Source organism: Babylonia areolata, chromosome 8 (assembly GCF_041734735.1).
Source record: "Babylonia areolata isolate BAREFJ2019XMU chromosome 8, ASM4173473v1, whole genome shotgun sequence".
Lineage (NCBI taxonomy): Eukaryota > Metazoa > Mollusca > Gastropoda > Neogastropoda > Buccinidae > Babylonia > Babylonia areolata.
The window spans coordinates 13,783,072-13,810,309 of record NC_134883.1 but is presented as its reverse complement, the minus strand read 5'-3'; the positions used below and the strand labels follow the sequence as shown (position 1 = coordinate 13,810,309).

Genomic DNA, 27,238 nt, shown 5'->3' with positions numbered 1-27,238 from the left:
CATTCATTCATTCATTCATTCATAATTATCATTTATTTATCATTTCATTTATCCAGTCATATCCATCTGTATTGTTGTCTCTTCTTGCAAAGTGACGTTCCAATTGAAGATCACTCATTCATTCATTCATTCATCCATCCATTCCTTCCTTCCTTCCTTCATTCATTCAGTCATAATCATTATTTATTCATTTATTCTATTCATCGAGTAATTTCCACCCTTATTCATATTGTCTCTCCTATGCAAGGTGACGTACAAGACGCAGATCATTCATTCATTCATCAGTCCATTCCTTCCTTCCTTCCTTTCTCCCTTCCTTCAATCATTCATAATTATCATTTATTTATCATTTTATCTATCAACTCATTTCCATCCTTATTCATCTTGTCTCCCGAATGCAAGGTGACGTACAAGATGAAGATCATTAATTCGTTCATCTATCCATTCTTTTTTCCTTTCTCCCATCCTTCGTTCCTTCCTCCCTTCCTTCCTTCCCTCCTTCCTTCATAATCATTATTTGTTTATCATTTTATTTATCCAGTCCTTTCCATTCTTCTTCATATTGTCTTTCCTATGCAAGGTAATGTACAAGATGAAGATCATTCATTCATTCATCTTCCTGTTCCTTCCTTCCTGTCTCCCTACCTTCCTTCCTTCCTTCTTCCTTATCCCTTTCTTCATTCATAATCATTATTCATTTATCCAGTCATTTCCATCCTCATATATCTTCTCTCTCCCATGCAAGGTGACGTACAAGATGAAGATCATTAATTCGTTCATCTATCCATTCCTTCCTTCCTTTCTCCCTTCCTTCCTTCCGTCATTCATTCATTCATAATCATTATACGTTTACCATTCTATTTATCTAGTCTCCCATGCAAGGTGACGTACAAGATGAAGATCATTTTCATTCATCTGTCCATTCCTTCGGTCCTTCCTCCCTTCCTTCCTTCCTTCCTCCCTTCCTTCCTTCATTCATATTCATTATTTGTTTATTATTTTATTCACCCAGTCCTTTCCATCCTTATCCATCTTGTCTCTCCAATGCAAGGTGACGTACAAGATGACGATCATTAATTCGTTCATCTATCCATTCCCTCCTTCATATCATTATTCATTTATCATTCTATTTATCCAGTCATTTCCATCCTTATTCATCTTGTCTCTCCAATGAAAGGTGATGTACAAGATGAAGATCATTAATTCATTCATCTATCCATTCCTTCCTTCCTGTCTCCTCTCCTTCCTTCCTTCTTTCCTTCCTTCCTTCATTCATATTCATTATTTGTTTATTATTTTATTCACCCAGTCCTTTCCATCCTTATCCATCTTGTCTCTCCAATGCAAGGTGACGTACAAGATGACGATCATTAATTCGTTCATCTATCCATTCCCTCCTCGCTTCTTTCCTTCCATCCTTCCTTCATAATCATTATTCATTTATCATTCTATTTATCCAGTCATTTCCCATATTCATCTTGTCTCCCCAATGCAAAGTGACGTACAAGACGAAGGTCATTCATTCATTCATTGATCTTCCCGTTCCTTCCTTCCTGTCTCCCTTCCATCCTTCCTTCCCTCCTTCCTTCATAATCATTATTCATTTATCATTCTATTTATCCAATCATTTCCATCCATATTCACCTTGTCTCCCCAATGCAAAGTGGCGTACAAGACGAAGATCATTCAATCATTCATCCATCCATTTCTTCCTCCCTGTCTCCCTTCCTTCCTTCCTTCCTTCCTTCATTCTTAATCATTATTTGTTTATCATTTTATTCGTCCATTTTATTCATTTATTGGGTTACGCTACTGGTCAGGCATCTGCTTGGCAGATGTGGTGTAGCGTATATGGATTTGACCGAACGCAGTGACGCCTCGCTGAGCTACTGACACTGATACTGATACTGATTCATCCAGTCCTTTCTATCTTTATCCATCCTGTCTCTCCCATGCAAGGTGACATACCAGCTGAAGATACTGACGACGGCAGTGTTCTCTGTGTTGTTGCTGAAAAAACGGCTGAGTGCCACACAGTGGGTGTCCTTGATGATGTTGTTTGCTGGGGTATCCCTTATACAGGTCAGTGTGCGTGCGTGCGTGCGTGCGTGTGTGTGTGTGTGTGTGTGTGTGTGTGTGTGTGTGTGTGTGTGCGTGTGTGTGTGTGTGTATGTGTGTGTGCGTGCGTGCGCGCGTGTGTGAACACTTCTGTGAATAATGGAAGCAAAAAACAAATAACAACAACAAAAATCAATTAATTTCACGTTTCACCCTACCCTTCCCTCTCTTTGTTTCTCTCTTTCTCTCTTTCTTTCTCCTTCCTGTCCACCGTCTGTCTCCCTCCCTTCCCCCTCTCTCTCTTTCTCCTCCCTCTCCACCCTCTGTCTTCCTCCCTTCCCCCCTCTCTCTCTTTCTCCTCCCTCTCCACCCTCTGTCTCCCTCCCTTCCCCCTCTCTCTTTCTCCTTCCTCTCCACCGTCTGTCTCCCTCCCTTCCCTCTCTCTCTCTTTCTCCTCCCTCTCCACCGTCTGCCTCCCTCCCTTCCCCCTCTCTCCCTTTCTCCTTCCTCTCCACCGTCTGTCTCCCTCCCTTCCCTCTCTCTCTCTTTCTCCTCCCTCTCCACCGTCTGTCTCCCTCCCTTCCCCCTCTCTCTCTTTCTCCTCCCTCTCCACCGTCTGTCTCCCTCCCTTCCCTCTCTCTCTCTTTCTCCTCCCTCTCCACCGTCTGTCTCCCTCCCTTCCCCCTCTCTCTCTTTCTCCTCCCTCTCCACCCTCTGCCTCCCTCCCTTCCCCCTCTCTCTCTTTCTCCTCCCTCTCCACACTCTGCCTCCCTCCCTTCCCCCTCTCTCTCTTTCTCCTCCCTCTCCACCCTCTGCCTCCCTCCCTTCCCCCTCTCTCTCTTTCTCCTCCCTCTCCACCCTCTGTCTCTCTCCCTTCCCCCCTCTCTCTCTTTCTCCTCCCTCTCCACCCTCTGTCTCCCTCCCTTCCCCCCCTCTCTCTCTTTCTCCTCCCTCTCCACCCTCTGCCTCTCTCCCTTCTCCCCTCTCTCTCTTTCTCCTCCCTCTGCACCCTCTGTCTTCCTCCCTTCCCCCCTCTCTCTCTTTCTTCTCCCTCTCCACCCTCTGCCTCCCTCCCTTCTCCCCTCTCTCTCTTTCTCCTCCCTCTCCACCCTCTGTCTTCCTCCCTTCCCCCCTCTCTCTCTTTCTTCTCCCTCTCCACCCTCTGCCTCCCTCCCTTCCCCCTCTCTCTCTTTCTCCTCCCTCTCCACCCTCTGTCTTCCTCCCTTCCCCCTCTCTCTTTCTCCTCCCTCTCCACCCTCTGTCTCCTTCCCTTCCCCCTCTCTCTCTTCCTCTCCACCCTCTGCCTCCCTCCCTTCCCCCTCTCTCTCTTTCTCCTCCCTCTCCACCCTCTGTCTCCCTCCCTTCCCCCTCTCTCTCTTTCTCCTTCCTCTCCACCCTCTGTCTCACTCCCTTCCCCCTCTCTCTCTTTCTCCTCCCTCTCCACCGTCTGCCTCCCTCCCTTCTCCACTCTTTCTCCTCCCTCTCCACCCTCTGTCTTCCTCCCTTCCCCCCTCTCTCTCTTTCTCCTCCCTCTCCACCCTCTGCCTCCCTCCCTTCCCCCCTCTCTCTCTTTCTCCTCCCTCTCCACCCTCTGTCTCCCTCCCTTCCCCCCCTCTCTCTCTTTCTCCCAAATTCTTTCTTACACCCGTTCTACTTTCTTTCAGGTCAAGCTAGCCATGGCGCAGGTCGCTCTCTCCAGATCAAAATCTACCCTTTCTCTAGAAAAGATGCCAGACCAAGCCAAAACATCCTCCTCCTCCTCTTCCTCAGAAAACGCTATCTCAGCAACAGCAGAAAGAACAGTAGGAAGAGGGGAAGGAGGAGGAAGAGGAGGAGGAGTGGGAGTAGCAGATACGCCAGAGCAGAACCATTTCACGGGTCTTCTGGCCGTGTTGGCCTGCTGCTGTCTATCTGGGTTCGCCAACGTGTTCTTCGAGCTGCTGCTGAAGGGGGGCAAGCAGAGCGTGTGGATACGGAACGTGCAGCTAGGGTCCTCAGGGGCCGTGCTGGGGGCCCTCACCTGCCTCCTGCATGACGGGCCGCAGTTGATTGATCAGGTAAAGTTGGGGGTGGGATGGAGGGAAGAGGGGGGGGGGGGGGGGGGGAGGGCGGGAAGGGAGGAACTACTGTCAGGTTATATGGAAGGGAAGGGAAAGTGATGGGTGATTATGTAAGGTAGGACAGGGAGTGGTGGGTGATGAGGTAAGGTAGTAAAAGGGGGCGTGGGGGGTTGGGGGGTAAGATAGGAGAAGGGAGTGATTAGATAAGGTAGGGAAAGGGAGGTGCGTGATGAGGTAAGATAGGGAAAGGGAGGTGATGAGGTAAGGTAGGGAAATGGGAGCAGGGGTGGGGGGAGTAAGATAGGAAAAGAGAGTGATTAGATAAGGTAGGGAGAGGGGGTGCGTGATGAGGTAAGGTAGGGAAAGGGAGGTGATGAGGTAAGGTAGGGAAAGGGAGGTGATGAGGTAAGGTAGGGAAAGGGAGGGGTGGGTGATGAGTAAAGCGGGGAACGGCGATAATGAGGTAAGATAGGGCGATTGGTTACGGTAGAGAAATGTAGAAATGAGGTCAAGTAGGTAGGGTTGACGAGGTAAGGTAGGTGAGGGGATGGTGAAGTAAGGTAGGGAAAGGGAAGGGTGGTGAGGTAAAGTAGGGGAAGGTTGGGGCAATAAGGTAATGCAGTTTGTAAGTCTTCCGGATTCAGCCGTATTTCCAGATCATGAACGGTTTGTTTCGTTGAGGCTTCGGATCCAGAGAACCATAATTAGGCCATTCCCAGTCACAGGAACATATGTTTGGATATGAAGACGGCATGACATCAGTATTCTTTTTCGCAATGAATAGAAAAGAAAATCAGATTTTAGACAGAGGACATACAATTACACTAATTACACCATCAACGTATTTACTGCATAAGAATAATTCGAACTGGATTCTGAATTAACTGGAATGAACATAAAAGAAAAATGTATCGCGGCCTCAGTTTTGGTAATATCTGGAGAAAACGATTACATGTTGCAGAGTGCTTGAGGCGATGACAACGTCTCCTTTAACGCGGACTAAAATTCTGTTAAATAATCGAGATACATCAAAACAACTTGACTTAAACGGTGTTATCACCTCGAACACAATAATCATTTTATCACACGAAAAAGCATAAGCTTGAATATTAATTTTGGTTGTTCGTTGGCAGATGCGTTTTACCGTTGTAAGTCTACTTGCTACTGACTTGAACGTGCATGGTTCGATCCGACTGAAATGCTTTGTTGTTTTTCCCTAAGCTTGAAAACATTTAGCACAAAACACATTTTAACGGATTTTTTTAAATCCCTTTTCTTTTCTCTCTCATGATTCCTTTTCTGGATAAAGAATGTATCACAAGTGAGTCTTGAAATCCTTGCCTCTCTTGTTTTTTTTTTTTCTTTTTTCTTCCAGTTTTGTTTTGTTTTTATTTTCGTATTTGTATTTGTATTTTGTATTTCTTTTCATCACAACAGATTTCTCTGTGTGAAATTCGGGATGCTCTCCCCAGGGAGAGCGGGTCGCTACACTACAGCACCACCCTTTTTTTTTTTTTTTTTTTTTTTTTTTTTCTTTTTTTCCTGCGTGCAGTTTTATTTGTTTTTCCTATCGAAGTGGATTTTTCTACAGAATTTTGCCAGGAACAACGGTTTTGTCGCCGTGGGTTCTTTTACGTGCGCTAAGTGCATGCTGCACACGGGACCTCGGTTTATCGTCTCATCCGAATGACTAGCTCTATCTGTTTGCGAATCCATTTTCATGTACATGTCAAATTCCAGTTGCATTTCCGATTCCATATTTATTGATTTATTTCATCCTCCCTTCCCCCTCTCCATCAAGGGTTTCTTCTACGGCTATGACGGCCTGGTGTGGACAGTGATCGTGCTGCAGTCAGTGGGCGGTCTGCTGGTGGCGGCGGTCATCAAGTACGCCGACAACATTCTGAAGGGATTCTCCACGGCTGGCTCCATCCTGCTCTCATGTCTGGCCTCCGTCTACATCTTTGACTTCCAGGTCGGTGGACACTGTGTGTGTGTGTGTGTGTGTGTGTGTGTGTGTGTGTGTGTGTTTTCTGTCTGCGCGTTTGTCTGTCTGCCTGTTTCTGTATGTTGGTGTGTGTTTGTACATATGTGTCTGTAAGTCTGTGTCAGTTTGTCTGTTTATGTGGCTCTCTATCTTGCCTTCGTGTACGTATGTGTGTGCGTGTATATCTGTATATATCTGTGAATGTGTGTGTGTGTGTGTGTGTGTGTGTGTGTGTGTGTGTGTGTGTTTCTGTCTGTTTGTCTATCTCCCTGTCTCTGTGTGTCTGTGTCTGTGTCTGTGAGCGTTAAGTAATTCGGATGAGACGATAAATCGAGGTCCCGTGTGCAGCATGCACTTGGCGCACTGACAAAGAACCCATGGCAACGAGTGTTGGCCTCTGGAAAAAATTCTGCAGAAGAAATCCACTCTGAAAGGTACACAAATATATATGCATGCACTCAAGGCCTGACTAAGCGCGTTGGTTATGCTGCTGGTCAGGCATCTGCCTAGCAGATGTATTTGTATTTGGTATTTGTATTTCTTTTTATCACAACAGATTTCTCTGTGTGAAATTCGGGATGCTCTCCCCTGGGAGAGCGCGTCGCTACACTACAGCGCCACCCATTTTTTTTTTTTCCCTGCGTGCAGTTTTATTTGTTTTTCCTATCGAAGTGGATTTTTCTACAGAATTTTGCCAGGAACAACGGTTTTGTTGCCGTGGGTTCTTTTACGTGCGCTAAGTGCATGCTGCACACGGGACCTCGGTTTATCATCTCATCCGAATGACTAGCGTCCAGACCACCACTCCAGGTCTAGTGGAGGGGGGGAGAAAATATCGGCGGCTGAGCCGTGATTCGAACCAGCGCGCTCAGATTCTCTCGCTTCCAAGGCGGACGCGTTACCTCTAGGCCATCACTCCACACATGTGGTGTAGTGTATATGAAGTGACGCATTCATGACAAACTGAAACTGAACATGTGTCTGTCTGCATATGTGTCTCTCTCTCTCTGTCAGCATTGTATTTTTGTCTTGCACTGGCTTACGTTTTTTTTGTTTTTTTTGTTTTTCCGCAACAGATTTTTACGTGCGGATGGACGTGCGTTCGTACATATGTTACAAAAAAATGTTTCCCTTTGAAGTAGCATGACACACATGATGATGGTTATGCTGATGATTATTGTTTTGTTGTTGTTAGTCGTAGTAGTAATAGTAGTGGTAGCATTTGTTGTTGTTTGTTTTTGTTTGTTTTGTATCGATACAGAAAACAGGGCTCACTTTGGGGGCCACGCACACGCCATTTCGGTGCACTGTCTGGATTAAAACGACCCATTAAACTTCAAAAGACTGGCCAGGGTGATCGAACCGCACTGATATTTTTCCCATGTGGGTCGCTCCGTGATCTTTCGTAGCTGAAAACATCTCGCCTGCTCGGTCGATGGGAAGCAACTCTTTATGATTACTGGTTATGAATCATTCCCCCTACAGGCACTTAATTCGACTGGTACAATGGTATATCACCAGAATTGTTCTCGCAGGCAGTGGGCACCAAGAACTTGTTATTTATTTGTTAGTTTATTTATTTATTTATTTTGAATCTCTGTCATCATTATTTTGGCGCACTTTTTTGATTAAAACGACCCAGAAAACTTCAAAAGACTGGCCAGGATCATCGATCCGCGTTGATATTTATTTTTCCTATTTGGGTAGAGCAGTCCGTGATTTTCGTAGCGAAAGACATACTGCCAGCTTGATCAATGGGAAGCAACTCTTGTAATTACTGGTTGTGAATAATTCCACCGCAGGCGTGGGCACTTGATTTGATCGGTATTTTTCATGCCAGAATTGTTGTTACTGGTAGTGAAAATGAGGGACGTGTTTATTTGTTCATTGATCTATTCATTCATCGTGGTTTTTGTTTTTTTCTTATTCATTTTTTTTTTCTAATTTCCAAGCTGACAGTGGAGATCAGGGACGGTTGTTTTTTTTTTTCATTTACCTATTTGTTCATTTATATATTATTTCAATCGCCGTCATTTGTTACCAAAATTCCTATTATTTGTAGTGAAAACCAGGGTCCTGTATTTAGTTGTTTTTTTTTCCGAAGTGACAGAGATGATGATCAGGGGGCGCGGGGAGGGGGGGGGGAGGGTGTTTGGGGTGTGGGGGGGGCAGGTGATGTTTATGTATTTATCTATGTATTTGTTTATTTTAATCGCCAACATTATTGCCAATATTGTTGTTATTTATAATGAAATCGGGGTCTTGTATTTATATATTTATTTAGTTCGAAACTGAGAAGATCAGTGAGGGGGGGCGGGGGGGAGGGATCTATTTATTTATTTATTTATTCATTTGTTTAGCCGTGAAACCTACTCTCACTCTTCCTCCTCATGGCGTTACAGATGGACTCCATCTTCATGCTGGGCACCAGCTTGGTGCTGCTGTCCCTGTTCCTGTACAACCAGTACCCCGCCGTGCAGCCTGACCGGGACGCCAAGGAGGTCACTGTGCAGGCTGTAGTCAGCAATGGCAGTGTCACGCAGAAATGAGATGCGTGGGTGAGGGGGTGGGTGCGTTGGGGGGGGGGGGGTGGGGCGGGGAGGGGGGGGGGATCGTGGGGGGTGGGTGGGTTGGGGTTGTACCCTGTCGTACAACCTGATGTGATAAAAAGGATATTTCTGTGCAGGGTTATTAGCAACGGGAATTTTACAGAGAAGTGTGTGTGTGTGAGGTAGAGGGAGGAGCGGATATGATAAAGAGAGAAGACGTGTGGGAGAGTAGAGAAAGAATGCTCGTGTGTACGCACGCGAATGTGTGTGTGTGTGTGTGTGTGTGTGTGTGTGTGTGTGTGTGTGTGTGTGTGTGTGTGTGTGACGTATATAGAAAGATAGATAAATAGACAGACAGACAGATGTGTACTATCTGTAAATGCCCAAGGTTTTGTTTTGCAACTTGTTTCCCAATGTCCAATATTCATGGCCCCAGATTTCACGTTCTGGTGCGAAAAGTTCCCTATCCCATTAATATGAGAAACCGTGTGGGTTTTGTGTGATAGTGTGATTTGTTGTTGACTGTTTAGATAATCCTGTCTGGTGGAACACCCGTTACTGTTTGACTGTCTCAGATGTCACGCTGCTGGACCTTCTTGCCTTGCTAAAGGAATTCATATGGTGTACTGTTTACAATCAGTGCGTTCGAGGCCTTGTTCTGATCAGTTGTGTTCCATGGATGATGAGCTGAGCATAGTAACGTGTTTTGATAATAGAACATTTCCTGTCGCTTCCTTGATCTTATCTTGCTTGCCTGAGCTCATACTTAGTTACTTGCTTAATCCTTTCGGTGTCCTGTGAGACACAAGGCCAGAAATCTCCACTGTTACCTGTCTTGCGCTGTCTTAGCTAACCTCCTTCTGGTACATTCTTCTTCAGCTCGTTTTGTTGTTGTTTTTGTGGGTTTTTTTTTTTACCGTTCTGTGCCATGTCTCCCTTGGTCTTTCCCCGCAACTCTGTCCAGCGAAGGGCCACTCTTAGGAGTGCATCCTGTGGCATTCTCTTCAAGTTTATGGCTTGGTGTCTTCCGAGGTCTCTGATCCATACACACAGCGTGCTGGGAACATTTGCCCCAGAACAGTCAGATCTTTGTTTTGGTGTCGATGGTGCCAGTCTCCCAGATGTCCCCCCCGGGTGACTCAAAAGCCTGTCTGGTCACGGGGGTTCTTGTCCTAATTCCTGCTAGCCCTTCACCTTCCGTTGTCACTTTTTTAGCCGAGGTGAATGAACTGTTGCTACATCCTCAGTATCTCCCCTCCCTTTGCTTTTGACCATCTCATCAGCGGCTTGGTGTGTGCTCAGCTGTTTGTCGTCTGTGTGCTCACGATGGACCTAAGGAGAGTGTGCGTGACGATGTGAAAAAAGGCTGGTGTTGTCAGCAAAGTCTAGGTCCCATGTGATTCAAATGAATGTCCTGTGATCACGAAAAACTTATTCCCTCACCCCCACCCCCATTCCGTTTTTAACCCGCTTTGCTATGCGTATCAGTTTATCAATCGTTAAGTGTTGAGGGACTACTCTGCATCATATTTCCATGCTGATGAGATCACGATGACCTTACTGCAGACATCCCAAACAATTGAAATTTCTCTCACTGTTTTGAAAGACGGAACTATTCGGTAAAGCTTGATTGAATTCTCAAGATATTTTGCATTTGTTCGGATTTTCGTTTTTGCTTCTTCCTTTTATCTTCTTTTTTTTATAATTTCGTGGGTGACTTATTATACAATTTCGGTGTCTTTCTATCGAACATTCATCACATATGCACTGCTGTGCAGGGGTACTGCAATACTGAACAATAACATTTCATCTGCTTTTAACTCGTGTGTGTGTGTGTGTGTGTGTGTGTGTGTGTGTGTGTGTGTGTGTGTAACGAGCTTGACACGGCCTTATTCAGGCTGAGGTTGTATTAACAATGTCCTTGTTCACCGAAACTATGCTTGAATCAGCCATGTTACTTAACTGGAATTATTCATGTTGATTAGTGCTGATAAATGATGAATGATTGACTAGTGAACTGACTGATTTTCTGTAATAACGATTTTTGGTTGTTCATTTGTATTCTGGTTGATTTTAAGATGAACTGATTGGTTGGTTATCTACAACAATGGTGCATGCTTAATTGGTGTTTTTTCCCTTCTTCTTCTTCTTGTTGTGTATGCTTTGGAAATCCGTTTCCACACTGACATGATCTGACTGCAGTTTCAGTTTCAGTTTCAGTAGCTCAAGGAGGCGTCACTGCGTTCGGACAAATCCATATACGCTACACCACATCTGCCAAGCAGATGCCTGACCAGCAGCGTAACCCAACGCGCTTACTCAGGCCTTGAGAAAAAAAAAAAATATATATATATACACATAGATAAATACATCTGACTGCAACGGCTTCAAGTCAAAGACTGAAAACGGAACGAAACGAAACACAAAACATGCCAATGGGGAAATAAGCAATACTTCATATTATATGGTTTTCAGGAATCTCTGTATCTTTTAAAACACTTATCTCATAAACTGCATTTTACACTGCTTAAAAAGTGCTTGTGATCATAAAGGAAGATATGATTGAATCTCTCTCTCTCTCTGTCTCTCTCTCTCTCACACACACACACACGTACACACACACACACAAACAAACACACACACATGCGGGCGCGCAGACATAAACACTAACATAAATATATACAAATACATATGTGTTCATTTATTTATTCATTTTTAGTTAGTGTGTGTGTGTGTGTGTGTGTGTATGTGTGTGTGTGTGTCTGTGTGTGTGTGTGTGTGTGTGTGTGTGTGTGTGTGTGTGTCTGTGTGTGCCGAATTCCGATTGTGTTCCGTGATGTGGGAATAACAATCATGGTTTACTTTTTAAAAAGAAGAGGGAGATAACAGGGAAATAAAAAGCAATTAAAAAAAAAGTTTCAGAACAACTGTCATGTCTATGAGGTGTGTTTTTTTTATATTTTGTGTGCATACTCCTGTGTGTGTGTGTGTGTGTGTGTGTGTGTGTGTGTGTGTGTGTGTGTGTGTGTGTGTGCATGCTTCTCTCTCTCTCTCTCTCTCTCTCTCTGTGTGTGTGTGTGTGTGTGTGTGTGTGCAGAAAGATGAGGCACGGATTATTGTGGAGGGTGGGTGGACGCACGGATTTGTAAATAAAATGTTTTGTTTTCTATAAAATTCTAGCTATAAGCTCACGAGGTGGATGTTTGTATAAAACGTGTCCTGAAAATATTTAGCTGAGGGAAATATCTAAAGTGGGTTTACACAACACTACTTTTGACTGTATGATTATAACCTAGCGGGTGATGATGGTTTATTCATTTCAGACCAAAGCCCCTCATTAATAACTCTCTCCATACGAACGGCGAAAGAGACGACTTTAACAGCGTTTCACCCCCAATTACCATCATCAAAATATTGCAAGCGGAAGGCTCTTATACTGAAGAGGTGAATGTTGACAAAGAATACCACAATTTCTGACGACGGAAGCTAAAGGTTGGGTCATTCAGACACCCACTGGACATCCGAGGGGTCTGTGTAGAGGAGAAGAGAGGACTGGCCGTACTGAGTGAGTTAAGGGGTATGCGAACATTACACAGCAATTGTTAAAAATAAATATACTGTACATATCAGTGAATGAATATACCTCAGAAATGGCTTTATAACTATAGAGAGAATGGGTAAGAGAAATAGGGGGGTGGAGGGGGGGGAGATGTCCCACAACATTCAAATCAGTACATAACAACAGTATACCCCCAAAATAACTTTTAATTGCAAGTGTACAGATTCGTAATGAATCTCTGTTTAGTTACTAAGATTCTATTCCATACTTGAGTTCCACCTGTGAGTCAAAAAGTTTGAAAAACAGCACAATATATAGAGTTATCTCTGAGTTCGTGAAACTTATTCATTATACCATTACCAGACATTTTTGTCTCTACTGGCAAGATCTTTGCACGTAACTGTACGAGTGGAGAAAAAGTGTTTGTATGCATCAACCATGAGCATGACGATAGTATTGCAGACACAGCGTTCCCCAGCACCGAAGTACCCACCATTCTTAAATACCATGATACTACTTGTATTCTTATTTATTTTTAATTGAAGTGAAGATGCTACGGGATATAAACTATTCATCTGGTTTTGTACCCTAACAACTGTCTCAGTAAACATAAAACAAAATCATCAGCAAAAAAGAATAAACAATTCAAATACATTAGGTATCCTTTAAAAAAGACATAGCACGATGTCTCATAGTGTTAACTTTCTTTTCGCTCACCCACTGATAAAAAAAAAATAAACATAATACAACAAAAGACTACATACATCTTTCTTACTGCTTCACAGGAAGCATGCAATTGATTTTTTTTTTTTTTTTTTTTTTTTTGTGTGTGTGTTAATAATCGTGCTCCACATCGTATCTTGAATTTAACAAAGTCGTCCATAGTCTTTATGCATTCATGCTACCTTTGACGATGAAGAAGAAGGACAGCAGCAACAACAAGGAGGAGGAGAAGGCGGAGGAGGAGGAGGAAGGGTAGCTGGAGAAAGAGGAGCAAGTGGAAGAGGAAAGTCTGAACAGAAACTTTGAATATTTCGTGTCTCTCCAGTGGTAGACAGAATTCAAATGCCCCCTTTTGCTGTCTTTAAAGGGTTTTAAACTCTCATCGCCTAGAGGTAATGCGTCCGCCTAGGAAGCGAGAGAATCTGAGCGCGCTGGTTCGAATCACGGCTCAGCCGCCGATATTTTGTCCCTCTCCACTAGACCTTGAGTGGTGGTCTGGACGCTAGTCATTCGGATGAGACGATAAACCGAGGTCCCGTGTGCAGCATGCACTTAGCGCACGTAAAAGAACCCACGGCAACAAAACCGTTGTTCCTGGCAAAATTCTGTTGAAAAATCCACTTCAATAGGAAAAACAAATAAAACTGCGCGCAGGAAAAAAAAAAGAAAAAGAAAAAAAAAGGTGGCGCTGTAGTGTAGCGACGCGCTCTCCCTTGGGAGAGCAGCCCGAATTTCACACAGAGAAATCTGTTGTGATAAAAAGAAATACAAATGCAAATACAAAACTTCCCTTCTTTTGTTTTACTTTATTACATCTCATTTTACTCAACTTCGTGAATCATCCTTGTCAAGTCATTTTGTGACGGAAAAATCAGTCGTTCACCTGCACTTATTTACCTCCATAATCCAATCGCTCCATTTTATTCAGACCATAATCATGCACGATGTTCTGTTTTCCGGAAGACGACAGCCTTCAATATCTGATTAATGATAATAGTGAAGATATTTATGAAACCATTGTCTATGAATTTCCATTGAGCAAAATTTTGCAAGCGAAGATCTATACACTCAGGCTAGAAAAACTACACCTGCTTATACAACGTCATAAAAGATAAACGAAATAATCTTTGAAACATTCAAAGTGGAAAAAACAAAACAAACAAACAAACAACAAAAAAAAAACAGCATCAAGCCCCTCAGCAACCCCTCAAAAGCAGACCCCGCCACGCCCTCCCACACTAACTGCAGCCATCATCGCCACAACGACCATGACGACAGCGTTTGGGACGTGGTACCCCCCTGCTGCCTCAGCCCCGCTGATTGCCAGAATCCTGGCGGGACCCCCGCTCCCGTCCTCCAGCTTGATGACGCCGATGATGACGTGGAAGCCTCGAGGGGGCAGCGTGTCCAGATTGGCCACGTACTCCAGGATCAGGACGTCATTGCCAAGCAGAATCTGGAGGAGGTCGAAAAGGCAGCGTAGGGTAGGCAGGCCTAATTGCGAACGATCCAGTTGAAGCGACCAGCTCGACGTGTGCATTGTACAGATAAAAGATCACAGCTCTTGTATTTTTGAAGGCTTTTTCCGATTGGAAAAGCTCATCAACTCCTTGTTTTTTTCAACGTTTTTTTAAACGGTTGAATAGCAGGGACACCTGAGGGTTAATGCCAACGAAGAAGTCTAACTGCGAACGATGGGTTTGGGTAACATGTGGACAATTAAAACAGAAGCAGGTATTGAACGAGGTCAAAGCAGACTTTGAATTCTGAAATGTGTGTGGTGAGAACGCTTATATGTGGGGCGGTACACGAAATGTTCGCAGTTACACGCTGTTCGCAGTCAAGCATACCTACCCAGTAGTTATTATTGTGTTGTCGGGTTTGGTTGGGTAGGACTGGGTTGTGTTTTAGTTGGGTTGAGTTGTAGTTGTGTGGTTGTTGAGTTGTGTTGTGTTGATGCTGTGCTGTGTTGTTGGCCACGTACTCAAGGATGGTGTTACTGTCCATCAAAATCTGGGGTTCGGAAAGATGTTGTGTTGTGTTGCGTTGTGTTGTGCTGAGAGTACCCCACGTACCCCCTTCCCAGTTACCCTCTCCCCACTTCCCCAAGTCTTTCTCTCTGTCCTGTCCTGTACCCTCCCGTCCTGTCTTCCGTTCCTTCTTCCTTCCTTCCTTCCACCTGCCCGCTGTCCATACCATTGTCGTGCGCAAAGAAGATAAAATATTGTTCGTCCCACTTCACGTGCACCTTTCTGTCTGTCTGTCTGTCTCTCTCGTTTCTTCACCAGTCCTTTGCTCCTCTCTCCCTTCCTCTCATTATTCCTTCTCTCCTTCCTTCATTCCACCCGACCCATCCCTACCTTCATCTGTCCATCCATCCATCCATCCGTCCGTCCATCCACACATCCACACGCACGAACCGTGTGTGCGGGGAAGTCGGAGGCGTTGGACACATCAGGAGAGGCGGTTTCCACTCCAAGTGCGGTCAGTTTTCTGTTCTCCACCAGCCAGTTGATGGCGTCACGACCCAATCCTGGTGTGGTCAGTAACAAACACAAAAATCCCTTAAACAACAACAGCCACATGAATTTTTTTTTCTCTGGAACTCTTTCACCACCCCATCTGAGGCGTGTGAGCACTACCCACACTCACAACTCCTGCATGCATGGAGGTAAGTAGATAGGTAGGTAGGTAAGTTGGTTGGTAGGTGGGTAGAAAATAGGTGTACAGGTAAGCAGGAAGGTAGCTAGGAAAGTAGTAAGTAGGTAGGACGGTAGATGGGTAAGTAGGTTTGATATTAGCTAGAAATGTAGGTGTGTAGGAAGATAAGTACGCAGATAGGTATAATTTATACAAATGAAACGCAGATTGGTAGTTTGGTGTGTACAGGCAGGAAAGTAGGTAGGAAGGCAGGTAGGCAGACAGGTAGGTGCGTAGGTAGGCGGCAGGTAGGTAAGAAGGCAGTTAGTGCAGGCAGAAAGGTATGCAGGTGGAAAATTAAGTTGGTGATAGGTAGATTGATAGGTATGTGGCTAGGCAGGCAGATATGTAGTTTGGAAGGTAAGTGGTTAGGCAGGTAGTTAGGCAGTCGGTGGGTAGATAAGTAAGCAGGTAAGTGTGTACGTATATAGGCATATAGGCAGGTAGAAACGTAATTGGGTAGACAGATAAGCACGTACGTAAGCAATAGGAAGGTAGGTAAGTATGTAGGCTGGTAGAAACGTAAGAGAGTAAGTAGGTAAGTATGCAAGTAGGCAGGCAGATATATAGGCAGTTACGTCCTTGCTCAGACCTCAAAACAATCCAGAAGTAGTCATGAGGATGAGAAAGAGAGAGGGGGAGGGGGGAGAGAGAGAGAGAGAGAGAGAGAGAGAGAGAGAGAGAGAGAGAGAGAGAGACAGACAGGCAGGCAGGCAGACAGCTCGATAAATATATGCAATTACAATGACACACACACACACACACACACACACACACAAGAAGGAATGATACCCGGAAAGCGGTAGGTAGAGGGGTCTTCGGGGTGCTCAGTGTTGAACACTCGCTTGGGATCCGGGTAGCGCTCGCCCCACCCGAATTTGACCAGCACCACGGCGCGATCAGGTATGGTTCCATGCTCTTCCTCCCATTGCTGGAGGGAGAAAGGTGGAAGGGGTGGAGGTGTGGAGCATTGCCTTGTCTTGGCTTGTTTTGTTTTGTCTTGTCTTGTAGTGAAGTGCTGCATTGTGCTGGAGGTATGAAACATTGTGCTGGAGATACGATGCATTGTATTGTATTGTATTGTACTGTATTGTATTGTACTGTATTGTATTGTATTGTATTGCATTGTATTGTATTGCAATGCATCGTATTGTGCTGGTGGTTTTTACTCATTGTCTTGTCTTGTCTTCTTTTGGAGTATTGTATTGTATTGTATTGTATTGTATTGTATTGTGCTAGAGATACGAAGGATTGTTTGTATTGCATTGTCGTGGAGGTATGAAGGATTGTATTGTCAAACGTCCCCATGTGATAAGGGTAGGTGGATCAAACGGGTATCCAGATTGGGTTGATTGATTGATATGGATACTTATATAGCGCCTATCCTCAGTCGGAGACCAAGCTCAAAGCGCTATACAAACACAGGGTCATTTGCACAACAGGCTGCCTACCTGACGGCTGCCACTGGGCGCTCATCATTCGTTTCCTGTGTCATTCAATCTGATTCCAGGCATGCACACATACAGACTCAGACAAACATGTAACATTTAACATTTACGTGTATGACCGTTTTGTTTATTTACCCTGCCATGTAGGCAGCCATACTCCGTTTTCGGGGGTGTGCATGCTGGTGTGTCCTTGTTTCCATAATCCACCGAACGCTGACATGGACTACAGGATCTTTTGATCTTCTGCGTGCGTATACACACGAGGGGGGTTAAGGCACTGGCAGATCTACACATATGTTGACCTGGGAGATCGGAAAAATCTCCATCCTTTACCCACCAGTTGCCACCGAGATTCGAACCCGGAACCCTCGGATTGAAAGTCCAACGCTTTAACCATTCGGCTATTGTGCCCGTATTGTACTGTATTGTATTGCATTGTATTGTATTGTATTATTCTAGAGATACGAAAGATTGTTTTGTATTGCATTGTCGTGGAGGTATGAAGCATTGTATTGTCAAACGTCCACACGTGGTAAGGGTGCTCGGATCAAACGGGTATCCAGATTGGATATTTGAAGCCCCCATTTTCCGGCGACAGAAAAGGACAAAAGGACACCAACCCTGAACGAAATCAGTAAAGGGCACTCCCAACATACACATCAGAGAGCTTAGCCCCAGCCTTCAGACAACAACATGGAGCCAGGCTTTTCCGCAGACCTAAAACTCCATTACTCACTCAGTACGGCCAGTCCTCTCTTCTCCTCTACACAGACCCCTCGGATGTCCAGTGGGTGTCTGAATGACCCAACCTTTAGCTTCCGTCTTCAGTATAAGAGTCTTCCGCTTGCAATATTTTGATGATGGTAATTGGGGTGAAACGCTGTTAACGTCGTCTCTTTCGCCGTTCGTATGGAAAGAGTTAAGATCTAAACTGACCCATGCCAATGACGTCACCCGGAAGGCAAAGAAATGTATGTATTATCTACCGCTCTCGACGCACTGACTATAAGGGAAGACTATGCTGGAGATACAGAGAGGCCACTTTTTTAACGAACAACAAACCAAAAGTGACTCTGCATTCCATGAGCATCTTGTTGCACAAAACCACACAGCGCTTGAGGAAGCCATCCAAGTCAAGACGAGAAGGCCAAGCCTCAATTGCCTTGACCTCGACACTGTTCTGAAACTCCCTCCAGTTCAGTTCACTCACAGTCTAACCAACCCCAAAACCTTTCATGTACTATTTGTGCTGAGGAAGATGGTGTGAAATCATCAATATATACAAAGTAAGTTCAACTCCTGAGTCCGAGTTGCGAAAGTTCTCCTGTGTGTATCCAGAATCGGCAAGCACATACCAAAGAAAGAACACGACTCATACGTCCATCCCTACAACTTTACCCTGAAGTCCTCCCGCGTTACCGCGTACAGTGCGTCGTCCTTGACCTTGCTGCTGACGTCAAGGACGATCCCGGGTCCCGTGAGGTGGGAGGCGGGGATCTGGTGTGTCCGCCATCTTCCTTTGACGAAGTGGGCCGGGGAGTCGATGTGTGTCCCCCCGTGCTCCCCCATCCCCACGGCGTTAAACTCCACCCTGTAGGGTTCAATCAGTCCATTCATTATATAAATCAGTTGATTGACTAGTCAGGTATCCTATCTATCTATCTGTCTATTCATCTATCGATCTATTTCTTCATCCTTCCACCCAGAGTACGGAGGTGAGGAGGAATGTGATCAATATGTGGGGCTCTTGAGAGTCAGACGGACAGCATCATTTTGAAGTTTTTCAATTCCCTGAAGATTAGAAATGACACCTTTGATCATTCTGCCACGGCACCTCAAGTATAAATGCAGGTTCAGAAAACACGTGGCTTTTGAAAGAGGTGCATCCAGGGGGAAAAGACAACTTCGTGATGTGACAGAAAAGCTTACTCGTAATAGTTTTTACACAGAACTACATAACATTGACTTATCAAGGGAAATAAAAACATTTCTAATTCGAAAAATAACACCCTTCATTCCCCCTAGCTATTAAAAAAAGAAAGAAAAAAAAGAAAAAAAGAAGCCTTTTGCGCCTAATGAATCGCCATAACCAGTCCATGAGCTGACTGACCAGATCTGAGAGTTTTGTTGAAGGTATCCCCTGTGAAGGATGGTGAAGTTGTAAGGGGGCTGCCCTGGCCAGAACACGGTGGTGTTGCCCAGGTTGTACGTCAGGTCCCTCACCTCGCCCATAGGAAGTGACGTCACCTTTGACGTCACCACCACCAAGACCGTCACCGTCAGGAGAATCGTCGTCATCGTCATCGTCATCGTTATCGCTGGCTACGGATGGAGCGCTGAAAGCAGAGCACAGTATATCTAAGACGCTGTCTCAGACCCTGAAAGACACACACACACACACACACACACACAAGTTTCAAGTTTCAAGTTTTAATTATCCTTTCACTCCTATTGGAGTATGGAGGATTACTGCAAAATACTCTTTTCGTGCCCATAACAAACATTTCCAAATACACAACAATGGCACATAAAAGTTGAGAAAACACAAATGTCTTTTAACTCCAAAAGTATAACTAGGCAACATTTGCAAATCTAATCATCTTACTTACAGCTAAAATGACTTTTTTGCCTCCTTTGAGCATATTACAAAAATTAAAAACCGATTTTGGAGACAAATATTTTTTAGGAACATATCTATTTCGTAACTGATCATAATTGGGACATTCCATTATAAAATGAAACTCATCACCAATCACAGACATGTTACAAACCTTACAAAACCGTAACTCTCGTGGTATGCCTTTGTGTCTCCCTGTTTCTATTTCCAGCTTATGATTACTACTTCGAAATCTGAAGAAGCTGATAACATAATTATCAGGCATTTGACTTATATATTTTTCTCTACCAAATCCACTTTTGAAATTTCTATAAAACAAACATTTACTACTCGCCTCTAGAGCATGTCTCCATAGATTTTGAAAACTATCTCTCAAGGCAATGTTGACATTCTTGCAGAAAGATTCCCTCTCCAAGAAGAATTGAGCATCCCAAACACAGTCATACCCTGCTTCTATTAAAATTTGTCTGATACAACTCATCCATTTTGAAGAATAAATACCATTTCGATATAAGTCAAGTAATATCAAATATATTTTCCCAGAATATTTTTCTGTGTTTGATATTACTAAGCTGGTCCAAAATCGAACTAATCTCATTTTCACTAACACACTAATTGGATAAATACCAGTTTCTCCATAAACAATTTGGGTCATAGTATTTCTGTTCAGTTTGAACAAGCGTTTCAAAAATTTCAATTCTAATTTTTCAAGTATATCTACATTTTCATAACCCCATATTTCTGCACCATACAACAAAATAGGAACAATCATAGACTGGTACATGTCCAGAATGATATGTAAAGGTAAATCTTGATTTCTGGCTGACTGAAGTAACGAAAACACGCACACACACACACGGAGAGAGAGAGAGAGAGAGAGAGAGAGAGAGAGAGAGAGAGAGACAGACAGACAGACAGACAGACAGAAAGGGAGAGAGAGCGGGGAGGAAGCAGTCAGACACTGAGACAGAGGGGGGGGGTCGAAATGAACGAAGATTTTTTTCCTTGGGGGGAAGAGAGAAGAGAGAGAGAGAGAGAGAGAGAGAGAGAGAGAGAGAGACAGAGACAGAGACAGAGACAGAGACAGAGAGACAGAGAGAGAGAGAGAGAGAGATGTGGGTTGGGAAGTGGGGAAAGATACAATTAGAAACAATACATGTTGGCATAATGAATAATAATATTGAAACAAAAAGTCCAATTGCGCCCGCAACAAAGAACAACAAAAAAGATGTAATTCAAATTTAAAATTATTGACATTGCACAAAGGATACGCGTGCAAGAGAAAAAGAAAGAAAGAAAGATATATATTGATATATATATAGAGAGATACATACATGCATACATACATACATACATACATACATGAGAGAAAGAGAGAATCAGACCCGGACTAAAGATGTTTTTTTTTATGCGCTTATTCTATGGGCACACACGCACAAGTGGGGAGAGACGCGGTTGAAGGTGGAAGAGGAGGGATAGTGGAGGGGGTGGGAGTTGTGAGTAGAAAGGCTTGGGGATATGGTGGTGGTGGTGGTGGTGGTAGGGACTGAGCAAATGGATGGTCTGATTTATCTACAGACTAACGTAATGGCAAAAGATAAAATCACACGCATGCAGTTGCATACTGCAACGCGAATTTGGAGACTGCTGACGACAGTACGCATAATCGTAAATTATTCTGCAAATTATCCATGTAGCATTTTCTTGATTTGGTGCGTTGTGCGTAGACCTCTACGTCACGACCAAGGGTTAAAACAGCTAATATGTGAACCAACCCATACACATGGTCACACTCTCGACTGGTTTGTGGTTTTAGGTCATAGACTTGGCTCTTGCTGATCACATGGCAGTTCTTTATGCCATCCCTTTTAGGAGACTGAAGCGACCAAAACGTTTCGTTACATCACGGAACACAAAGATGATTAACCTTGAGGTATTCCAGGCTGACATCAAATCCTTCATGGATGGAATTGACTCAAGCCTATCTCCTCTGAAAACATACAACACCAGCCTCCGTCAGATACTGGACAAGCATGCCCCTCTGTCCACTCGCCTTGTTACCGACCGTCCCTCTGCTCCCTGGATGACTGATGAACTGAGGGCCGCCAAGCGTCGAGAACGACAGGCCGAGCACGTCTGGCGCTCCGACAAATTGGCTGTCTCCAGACAGGTTTATGTTAAGGAGCGGAAAAAACTGAATGACATGCAGACAGCTGTAAAGCGTCATTTCAGCGCCTCCATCAGTCAGCGCTCCACGTCCAAACAGCTCTATGCTGTATCAAACCAGCTCACTGGCAAAAACAGAGAACTGTTGCTGCCAAAAAACATTCCTCCTCAGGATCTCCCCGATGCTTTTAGTAATTATTTTAATGACAAAATTGTAAACATCCGACAAGAACTGGATGCTAGCCCACCAGAGGACCGATTTAATAATTTTAAAGGAAATTTAATGACATGTTTTAGACCTGTCTCTGAAAAAGCTGGAAGAGATTTCATTCTTAAATCTCCAAGTAAGAAGTGTGACCTTGGTCCATTGCCCACTAACCTTTTGAAATTATGTCTTGGTGACCTTTTCTCCTTGATCACCAGAATTATTAATCATTCTCTAGATTCAGGCACTGTTGATGATTGTCTTAAATTGGCCCTTGTCACCCCTCTTTTGAAAAAGCACAGTTTGTACACATATCAGCTAAAGAACCATAGACCTGTCTCTAATCTTTCTTTCATTCCTAAAATCATTGAGAAATTTGTGTTACATCGGCTCCAGGAACATCTTGATGAAAACTTTCTGCTTGAAACTTGTCAGTCAGCTTATCGGAAAAGTCATAGCACAGAAACAGCCCTTCTTTCGGTCACAGATAGTCTCCTCTCAAACACAGACAAAAGACTTACATCTGTAGTGGCATTTTTAGATATGTCAGCGGCATTTGATACAATTGACCACCAAATTCTTATCAATCGTCTTAGCACTACCTTTGGCATTAAATCTACTACTTTAAAATAGTTTTCTTCATATCTTTCAAATCGTCAACTCAAGGTTAAAGTAAAGCATAGAACCTCTAAAATCAATCCTTTTGTGTTTGGTGTCCCTCAGTGCAGGTCTGCGGCTGTGACTGCCAGTGTACCCACACCTGTCGTTTCGTCGCTCGCCTGTCGCCACAGGACTTGGGGGTGATGAAAAGATGAAGAATGAAAGGTCATTAAGGATGACTGATGACTTGCGCGATGAGTTTGTTTAAAGTGAAGAGGAGTTGCGCAACGTCGACCTCACTCTCTCGTCCGGGTTCACCAATTTCCAGTGGCAAGACTAAGTCGAGACGACTGGAGGATGAGCACGGATGCAGTGGATGACTAAGATATCCTTTCGGTGTCTCATCTTGCTCTCTGCACTCCACAGTGCGTTACTGTAACTGCCTTCCTCTCCGTTGAGCCGATAGGTTTCTTCCGCAGATTCTGCCGGATCCAGACTTCAAATACATGGGTAGACACACCCCGGGGGCCAACTGCGTGTGACATGCACACAGCACGGTGGAGCGAGATTGACGTCCATGGCTCTCCTGAGCCGACGCCCTTTTATGGATCTCGTTTTTAATTCCATAAGGGTGTCTAGCCACCCGCCTCACCAGTCCCGCAAGGGAGCGGTGGGAGTGCCGGTTTAGTCGCCGGCACCCCGACCCTGAACAGGTTGTACTGGATTACAGGTTACCAGCAGCAGATCTAATGACCTGACCTGACAACAACTATGATGTAAGGCGCTTTGAGTAGCATTGGTGCTGGATATCGTGCCATAGAAAAACTATGTATTATTATTATTATTATCTAAAGGAAAAACATACCGTTTCCCTCTTGTGGCCAGATTTTTAATTTTATTTATTATTATTATTTTTTAAAGCAGGGACGGCTAAACTAAACATTCTTCTTCTTCTTCGTTCGTGGGCTGCAATTCCCACGTTCACTCGTATGCATACGATTAGGGTTTTACGTGTATGACCGTATTTACCCCGCCATGTTGGCAGCCATACTCCGTTTTCGGGGGTTAAACATTATCCAAAAAGAACGTAAAGCAGGTCAGCAAAGAGGAGGGTGAGGAGACCTCAATGGAGGAGGCGAAGAAAAAGAAGAAGAAGAAGAAGAAGAAGAAGAAGAAGAAGAAGAAGAAGAAGAAGAAGAAGAAGAAGAAGAAGAAAAGAAGCATGAGGATGTGGAGGAAGGGCAGAACAACAATAAGATTTCCTAGACCCTACTACTACTAAGATAAGAAGAACTTTATTGTCTCCTCTACACAGACCCCTCGGATGTCCAGTGGGTGTCTGAATGACCCAACCTTTAGCTTCCGTCGTCAGAAATTGTGGTATTCTTTTGTCAACATTCACCTCTTCAGTATAAGAGCGTTCCGCTTGCAATATTTTGATGATGGTAATTGGGGTGAAACGCTGTTAACGTCGTCTCTTTCGCCGTTCGTATGGAGAGAGTTAAGAGAAATGACACCAGGTGCGGCAAAACAAACGTAGACAATCACTCAACACAAAACATTAAACATGACTTAATTAAAAAGAATCAACAGCATATAAAACATTAATATAAAAACTATTGTATATAATCACTTCATCAAAATGCAATTAATCATTGTTGTAAACATATTGAAATACACCAAGGCTAACATTGCGTGCATTATATTGCACATTCATTAAGATGTGATAAGAATTACTTTATTGTTACATGGTAATTATCAGTATAAGTACACCGAAAGACACGTCCATTGCACAGTTTCTATTGCACAGGTATCCTGCACACTGTCACACACATTTGAGCAAATCATTTTCTAAGAAACTTAAACAAGGTGCAGTCTATTATGAATGCACTTTCATACGTACCCGCATGCAAGCGCAGGCACACACACACACACACACACACACACACACACACACACACACACACACACACACACACACACACACATTGTAAAATTGTAAACACGCACGTGTGCATAGTTCTCAGGAATTCAATTGAACATGGCATAAAGGTCTTCTTAGCCCTGGATTTTACTTTAAACGTTCTGTAGCGTCACTACAGAACTACTACTACTGCTGCTGCTGCTCATAATAATAATGATATAATGATAATGATAATGTTAATAAACAAGAGGTATAGCCATCACGGCTCACACAACAACAAAACTTAAAACGCGGAATTGCGGGGTGGTGGTGGTTATCAGAACTTAGGCCTACATTTCTCTCCAAATCATACTGCCTGGAAACAGAGCAATTCCCATATGAAGCAGCCCACATCAACCGCCACTGCGTTGTTTTACGCTCACAATACAGAGCTATCGAAGGGTCTTACTTTCACTGTCTTCGGTCGCGATTTTCGGTTTCGATAAATGGAAACATAAACTCTGAATGACATACATCATAATCACTCTAGGTCTACGGATCAGTCGCATGACTTCTCAGTGACTCGTCGTAGGACCAGAATCAGGAGAGGCCAGTTTGACCATCGTCGCAACGGACTTCGGAAAAGTGCATGCTGTTACAAAAAATACACGAAAGTGACTTAGTGGCTAAAATATCCAAACTTATTCGGACCTCTTCTAGCACAGTATCTGTGGCATGAACGCACATTAAAAAAAACAAACAAACAAAAACAACAAAAAACAACAACACTGCACTAGACAGCAGTGCATGACAAAGAATGTGTGGAAATAAACCGATTATTTTTCATGTTTAAAATTTGGTGCCAACATACTGTTTCCAGAGAAAGTGATTATGTTCAAAGTTCAACACGGCCACACACACACACACACACACACACCACACATACACCACACACACCACACACACACACACACACACACACACACACACACACACACACACACACACACACACACACACACACACACAACCACTGCTACTACGAAAACCACCACTCATCATCCACTTACCTGTAAAAACACCCGGTTTGGAATAAAGTAATGATATATTCATTCACCAAAGAACGTACACCTACCAAGCTGGAAGACTGTAGCCGCTTTGCTTGCACTCATAGGTGTATTAACTCACTCAGTACGGCCAGTCCTCTCTTCTCCTCTACACAGACCCCTCGGATGTCCAGTGGGTGTCTGAATGACCCAACCTTTAGCTTCCGTCGTCAGAATTGTGGTATTCTTTGTCAACATTCACCTCTTCAATATAAGAGCCTTCCGCTTGCAATATTTTGCTGGTGGTAATTGGGGTGAAACGCTGTTAACGTCGTCTCTTTCGCCGTTCGTATGGAGAGAGTTTCGGCAAATTGGTGCATTATATATCCGCTTGAATGCGACCCCCTTTGACCCCATGTCCTCATCCTTCCTGTCCATGCGCCGTGCCCCCCCCCCCCCTCCCCTTCCCCAATAACTTTCATGTCACGTGAGTGATGATAACGGGTGTGTGACAGCATATTTCATGCTGACATTATAATAATAATGATAATATTTTATTTTTATATAGTGCTATAATACAAGCATAAGAATGCTCTAAGCGCTTTACAATCTAGTACCTAAAGTGAAACAATAAAGCATATAAAATGTAGTAGAAACATAAAACAGAATCATTAATGATTATTATAAAAACACAATGCATAAAACTCACAAAGTAACATACAATCAATACTACAACTGTTACTCTCCAACACTCACACTAACACCCACGCACAGACACACACATGATTACACGGCTGAGATGACAGCAATTTTCACTTTTGTTGACTGTTCTTTTTCACCGAAACTGAATCAGCCATGAAACGTGACTGGAATAATTCATGCTAACTGATATTAACACTTCAGACTGAAGCTCAGTTTGGCTTCAGAAACATATGAAGCTGCACGGACGCTGTCATTGCCCTGGGACAACTCTGCGGAAAGCATATGACTACCAAAAGGTGCTCCACCTTGTCTTTGAAGACCAAGAAAAAGCCTTTGACACGTTCTGGGTTCTGACACGTTTTTCAGCATCCTCAAGGCTAATATGGCCTTGCTGAGATGGCTCTTGATGTCGCTACCTGCTCCCCTGTCGTGTCTGAGTGTGTTGTCCTGGTATACAAACTCTTCAGTTTCTCTCTCTCTCTCTGTCACGCACAGACGTACAGTTTCACACACAAGCGCGCGCGCGCGTGCGTGCGTGCGCACGGACACTTACACTTACGCACACACACTCACACACACATACACACACACTTACGCACGCACGCACGCGCGCGCGCACACACACACACACACATGTGCTTATTTAATGGCTGACACTCGTGTTACGCACTTGGAATTCTTGTTCACAGACACGGACGCACGTGCGCCCACAATAAAGTCATTGGATTCGAAAATCATTTTTGTTTTTTTGTTTTGTTTTATTATCCGATTATCATGAGAACATTTGAAGAAACCTGCCCACATGTGTATAATGAAAGTTGGAAGACAGCAGCAACCAATCAAATCTTCGGCAACAATAACAACAGTGGCATAATTATGTTCTAAATCAACAGCTTAAAATGTGCCAATATTGCG

At 43.9% G+C, this 27,238-nt stretch overlaps 2 protein-coding genes across 4 annotated transcripts in view; one reads left to right on the top strand and one right to left on the bottom strand.

Annotated features, from left to right (window-relative positions):
- Positions 1-8,654, top strand: part of LOC143284974 (UDP-N-acetylglucosamine transporter-like) — a 25,497-nt gene extending 16,843 nt beyond the window's left edge. The window contains exons 3-6 of the mRNA XM_076592136.1: positions 1,960-2,082; positions 3,723-4,115; positions 5,920-6,093; positions 8,508-8,654. Of these exons, the coding sequence (XP_076448251.1) occupies positions 1,960-2,082; positions 3,723-4,115; positions 5,920-6,093; positions 8,508-8,654 (837 nt within the window). The remainder of the gene's footprint in view (positions 1-1,959; positions 2,083-3,722; positions 4,116-5,919; positions 6,094-8,507) is intronic.
- Positions 8,655-12,230: 3,576 nt separating this feature from the next.
- On the bottom strand, positions 12,231-25,987 carry LOC143284554 (isatin hydrolase-like). 3 transcript variants are annotated; one of them, XM_076591331.1, is made up of 6 exons: positions 25,884-25,987; positions 19,195-19,420; positions 18,483-18,675; positions 16,429-16,567; positions 15,357-15,469; positions 12,231-14,392 (listed from the first exon to the last, which is right to left on the bottom strand). In XM_076591331.1, the coding sequence occupies exons 2-6, from the start codon at positions 19,392-19,394 to the stop codon at positions 14,144-14,146; spliced, it is 894 nt and encodes a 297-aa protein (XP_076447446.1). In that variant the 5' UTR covers positions 19,395-19,420; positions 25,884-25,987; the 3' UTR covers positions 12,231-14,143. The 3 variants fall into 3 exon arrangements, with proteins under 3 accessions (XP_076447446.1, XP_076447444.1, XP_076447445.1); XM_076591329.1 differs by having other exon boundaries at positions 25,646-25,982; XM_076591330.1 differs by having other exon boundaries at positions 25,711-25,982.
- Positions 25,988-27,238: the final 1,251 nt, after the last annotated feature.

What these genes read in the sequence shown, in the direction of transcription:
- LOC143284554 (XM_076591331.1), bottom strand. Translation starts at nt 19,394, where the DNA reads ATGACGATGACGATGACGACGATTCTCCTGACGGTGACGGTCTTGGTG. An exon ending in TAACGCGGGAGGACTTCAGG is followed by an intron (nt 16,568 to 18,482) that starts GTAAAGTTGTAG and finishes TTCTCCCTCCAG; the next exon opens with CAATGGGAGGAAGAGCATGG. An exon ending in CCGACTTCCCCGCACACACG is followed by an intron (nt 14,393 to 15,356) that starts GTTCGTGCGTGT and finishes GACCTCCTCCAG; the next exon opens with ATTCTGCTTGGCAATGACGT.